Raw genomic sequence first — 5,120 nt, 5'->3', positions numbered from 1 at the left:
CTAGTTATAGTCTTAGTACACGCTCATATCCTCTAGGGTTTAGTGTGTACAGGGGAATTTACATAGATACTCTTTAGATAGGGACACCAGTGAGGGCATACAATGTCTATTCTAATTATGGGCCCCTAGGTGGGTCCTTTGGCCCAGCCCATAAGAGGCAAATGGCCTTCATGGGCCACGCTAGCTTGATGGGCTTCCTAGCGAAGCCAGTCTTCCATGGGGCGAACCCTTCATGCTTCGCCTTAAGGCTTCGCCCAGAGGGAGACCAGATGGTGAGCCCTCCGAGCTTGGTGGCGAACCCTCTTGACTTCGTCCTTTGGCTTTGCCTTGAAGCTTCGCTTAAGGCGAACCTCCTAGACCCGGTTGGCGTCTTGCTGATTTGATGGTTTCGGTAGGTTCAGCCGAAGGCCCTCATGACATGCCTCCAACATGCCCCTCACGGGCAAGGGTGAGTAGGGAGTTTCGGCCGAGACCGTGCAAACATATGGTATGGCAATGAGGCTCACCCTTTCGGCCAATGTTCCTACCGAAACCTCTCTTAACCAACAAAGCCTTAAAACTTATTATTACATATTTTTCATTTTTTATGTTTCTTTCTACTCTACTTGATTTCGCACCCTTATTTGAATCAGTAACTCGTTTGGAGTTGAGTCGGTTCGGATGCTTGGACAGACTCCTTCTCTTTGCCTCCCCCTTCTTTATTTAGATCAGTTTTGGGCCGTATTGCACTGTTTCCGCGGCCTTTTACTGTTCAGCCCATCCGGAAGAGGAAGTTACTGCTGCCTCCCTTCAAGGGCACCACGTGTTTGGCCACTATTGGCCGGTAGCCAAACCGTTGCGTCTTCGGGGTTATATATACCCCTCTGGGTCGCTTTCATTCTTACCGCAGTCATTCTCATTTCAACTCCCCCGCTCTTAGTGACCTCTCTTCTCTCTTCCTCGTTTGGTTGCCGTGCGTGTTCCTTCGCCCCCGCAACCTTTCGCCACTTGCAACCTTTCGCCCTGCTACCGATGGCAGCGTGTAAGCCTGCTAAGGCCGCCGCTACCGTCCCCGATCCAGGTCGCCTTGGCGAAGATCTCTCCTGCTTCCTTGGCAAGTCTCTCATCAAGGAGTCGGATCTTGCCTCCCTGGTGGCCTCCGGAGCCATCGCCGAAGGGCAGGGCTTCGTGTCGGGCGAAGCTCTAGTTCCAACTCCGGGCGACAGGTGAACGCTGGTCTTCTCCACGTTCTTCGACACCAGGCTTCGCTTCTCGTGCGATGATTTCCTTCCCGACGTCCTCCAGCTTTACAAGATCAAGCTTCCCTAGCTGAGCCCTTCCGCCCTGGCGCGGATTGCAGTGTTCGACTAGGCATGTCATACCGCGCTGGCTTGGCCCCAACCGCGGAGTTGTTCGACGCCATCTTCACTGCTACCATCCTTTCCAAAACTGTGCAGACGGCTGCTGGGCCGAAGATGATGGTCTTCGGCAGTGCCAACTTCATTCTTCGACCGGAACGGTCAGATGTCTAGCTCGTCCATGCTTCCATGCCCAAGTGGCATCACCACTGGATGCAAAAGTGGTTCTACCACAACATTCCATATGTGGTCGGTTCCGAACGGGCGGAGGCCTTGCACTGCCGTCACCATGCCATCTCCATCGAACTGAAACCGAACGTGGAGGTGGAAGGCACGCTGGAGTCGAGGCTCATACTTCTTCGCAAGATCGCCCTCCGGCTAAGCACCCGCGATCTTGTTGAAGAATACTACATGCTTCGCATATGCCCTCTGTCCCGAGACTGCGGTGTTTAGCTTAGTGCAAACGAGGAAGTCTATGGCCTCCCCCGTCTCGTCTTGCCTGCATGTTTTATTATTACTTCGCCATCATTCGCGCCTTTTCATCTTCGCAACCCGATTGGTGCTGGAGACACCTCTTTCATCTTTGTTTGGCTTGGACAGTGCAGTCGCTAGCAGAGGCCGAGACAAAGGCGAATAATATTATTGGCGAGCTAACCGCACGAGAGTATGGTATGTTGCTCTCGCGACAAACTAGCGGCCGCGCGAACCGTGTTTTCGACAGCGAGCCTCCCGCTCGGGCGAACCCGATCAAGGTTGTCACGATCGTCGACGGAGCCGAGTCGTCGAAGAAGCGTAAGAGAGGTGTTGCGAAAACCACGCTAGGGGGTTGAAGCAAAACCCGCCGAGCAACCAGATCCACCGCCCCTTCACCTGCTGAATCGGATGCGAACGATGAGGAAGAGGAGGACGAGAGGGATGAGGAGGAGGAGGAGGAGGTGGTGGTGGTGGAGGAAGCGGCCGAAGAGGATACGGAGGGCAAGAACTATTCGCCAGGTTACACCCCAAGTCCGGATCATCCGGAAACTGGCGTGGCCTCCAGCTCGTCACCCCTTCGCCAGAAAGACCTAGAGGGGGCAAAGACCCTAGCTGCTATAGTGGGTGCCACCTCGAGGAAGGGTACTTCGGCTGCCGGCAAGAGGCCAGCGAAGGCCGTGACCAAAGGTTTCGTGAAGATATATATTCAATGTTACATCTAATGAAGCTAATTTGACGTTGTATATGTTGTTAAATTTTCTATAAATTTGATCAAATTTAAAGAATTTTGACAAAGAAAAGTCAAAACGTCTTATAATATAAAACAAAGATAGTATCAACTAAGCATATATAAAGATAATTATAAACAATTATTATTATTTTTTCACGTCCATTCTACCTATGCAACCTCTATGGGTGGAAAAGAACCGGGTTCATGAGCGGCAAACGAGTCAAGCCCAAGCCTCGTCCATGAACAAAGCCAGAGTTGGCTTGGCTTGCGAGCATTGGCTGTCATGTAGTATTCACATTTCTCGTTTGTAGAATATTATTCACGTAACGCATATTAGTCTCATCTTTTCATTTATGCTTATATTTATTAGACAAAATTTAAATTTTCAACCTTAAATTTAAATTGATTTTAAGATTTTTTTTTCATCATAATTTATTTTTCAACTTTTATTGGTAGGGAGGAAAGAAGGCGATAGTGGTAGCAGCTGCCACTGCCTCCATGGTAGAGGTAACGTTACCAAAACTTTTAGTACAAAATTTAGAGTAAAATGCATAGGCGGGTCTTAAACTTGAAAAGTTATGTCATCTAGATCTCCTAGCTCTCAAAATACGGATTCAGGTTCCAGAACTTATCTAAGTGTATCATCTAGGTCTCAAATCGACACAGCCTCTCTAGGATCCTACCTGATGCTATAGATGGCCATATGGCCCATGGCCCACGGCCCGGCCCAAAGCATGGCTGTTTGGCCCGGCCCAAGCATGGCACGGCCCAACTGGGGTCGTGCCCGTGCCGGCCCGGCCCGACAGCCGGGCCGTGCTTGGGCCGCACCTTCGGCACGCTGGGCCGGCACGGCACGGCCTGGTCAAATAAAAAAAATATAGGGCTTTAAAATAGACTTAAATAATCATATAAGGCAAGGCCCAAGATAAGAGGTATACAAAATAGACTTATTTTCCAGCCATTTAAACACAGCCCACAAAGTTGAGGGACCAAAAATAGACTTTTTCTGCGAGGAGGTATACAAAATAGACTTGTTCTCCAGCATTTAAACACAGCCACAAAGTTGAGGGACCAAAAATAGACTTTTTCTATGAGGAAGCACGGTGCGCCGTCGTGCCTTCGGGCCGGCCCGGCATGGCCCGAGTAGTATTGGGCCGTGCCTGGGCCGCGGATGCTGCCCATGGGCTGGCACGGCACGGCCCGGTATGTCGGTCGGGCCGTGCCGACCCGACAAGCCTTGGCCCAGGCACGGCCGTGCTTGGGCCGAGCCGTGCCGGGCGGCCCATTTGGCCATCTATACCTGGTGCTGATGTGGCATGCCACATGGACGTGACATGTCCTTTTCTTTTGTTTTTCTTTTTTGTTTTCTTCGCATTCTTCTTTTTTGTTCCTTTCTTCTGCTCGGGTCACAGAGAAAGGAGAAGAAAGAAAAAAAGAGAAGAAGGAGAAGAAAAAGAGAAGCAAAAAGATACACTATCGCCTTCTTCCCTCCCTACGATAAGTTCTGGTATTTGGATATGTATTTTGAGAGTTTAAAAACCCAGATGACACACCCCTACAAGTTTAAAGACCGCCCATACACTTTACTCTAAAATTTAAGTATCTCGAGATACTTCCTCAATAACCATAAAATTTCTTTTCATATAAAAGCGAAAATAAAGCTTGCATGTCTCGACTTTCATGAACAAATAACTAAGGCAACTTAACCAGAATTCAGTCATAGACCCCCAATCTTACGTGTCAACTTCTACTCCCCAAGAGCAAATGCAGTGGCGTCGAAGGTATCAGACAGCCCGGTTCCCGTCTTGAAGGTGACCTTCTCCGGCGAGGCCTCGGCGACATAGACCTCGACAACGCTGAGCCAGAGCAGCAGCTCCTTGGTCTTCACGCCGGCGATCTTCTTCAGCTTCCCCTTCTCGACGAACGCCGTGACCTCGCCGGCGTAGGACACGGTCTGCTTGATCTTCTTGAAGGTGTGCTCGATCTTCTTCTTCCTCTGCACCAGCCACATGAATCCTGTTTCCTTGTTGTAGCCGAACTCCTCGATGTCCTCCAATGGCAGGAGGCCCTTGGGGAGGCCCAGCTCTTCCAGCAGCTCAATGGACTTCTTCCTGCAGACGCCGTCTCCGGTGACAATCTCCGCGCCGGCACGGTGGCTCTCGATGGCCTGAGACGCCATTGAGATCGATAGAATGTGTGATGAAGCAGAGAGACACGAATTATATGTTGTGTGGAATGTTTGATGTGGGTTGATGCTGAGATCGAGTTGGTTCTTGTTTGTGATGAGTGCAAGGCAGCAGGTGCAGGTTGCATATATAGCAGCGGTGTGTGATGGAGTTGATTTGAGTGGAGCGTGGATTGTTTGACCGAAAATACATATTACTCGTTTTGTTAGCCCAGAAGGGAATTTGTCAAGCTTTTGTGCTGTTGCAGGCAGATATAGTCTTTTATGAGTATAATACATATATAGTGGAGTATACGCCAAAATTGACTTCACATGGGAGGGAGGAGAAGAATTGGTGTACAAAATTGACTTTAAGTTCTGGCTTCAGAGTCACTTTTCACATTTTCTGAAGCGA

At 49.7% G+C, this 5,120-nt stretch overlaps 1 protein-coding gene across 1 annotated transcript; it reads right to left on the bottom strand.

Annotated features, from left to right (window-relative positions):
* Positions 1–4,103: 4,103 nt before the first annotated feature.
* On the bottom strand, positions 4,104–4,825 carry LOC4342272 (uncharacterized protein At5g01610). Its single transcript, XM_015790281.3, has one exon. It carries the CDS (start codon positions 4,718–4,720, stop codon positions 4,289–4,291), a length of 432 nt encoding a protein of 143 aa, XP_015645767.1. The 5' UTR covers positions 4,721–4,825; the 3' UTR covers positions 4,104–4,288.
* Positions 4,826–5,120: the final 295 nt, after the last annotated feature.

Source organism: Oryza sativa, chromosome 7, assembly GCF_034140825.1.
Source record: "Oryza sativa Japonica Group chromosome 7, ASM3414082v1".
Lineage (NCBI taxonomy): Eukaryota > Viridiplantae > Streptophyta > Magnoliopsida > Poales > Poaceae > Oryza > Oryza sativa.
The sequence above is the reverse complement of the archived record's forward strand: the minus strand, read 5'-3'. Positions and strand labels throughout refer to the sequence as shown.

Bases quoted from the DNA above. Each gene is read 5' to 3' on its own strand.
- LOC4342272 (XM_015790281.3), bottom strand. From the start codon at position 4,720: ATGGCGTCTCAGGCCATCGAGAGCCACCGTGCCGGCGCGGAGATTGTC.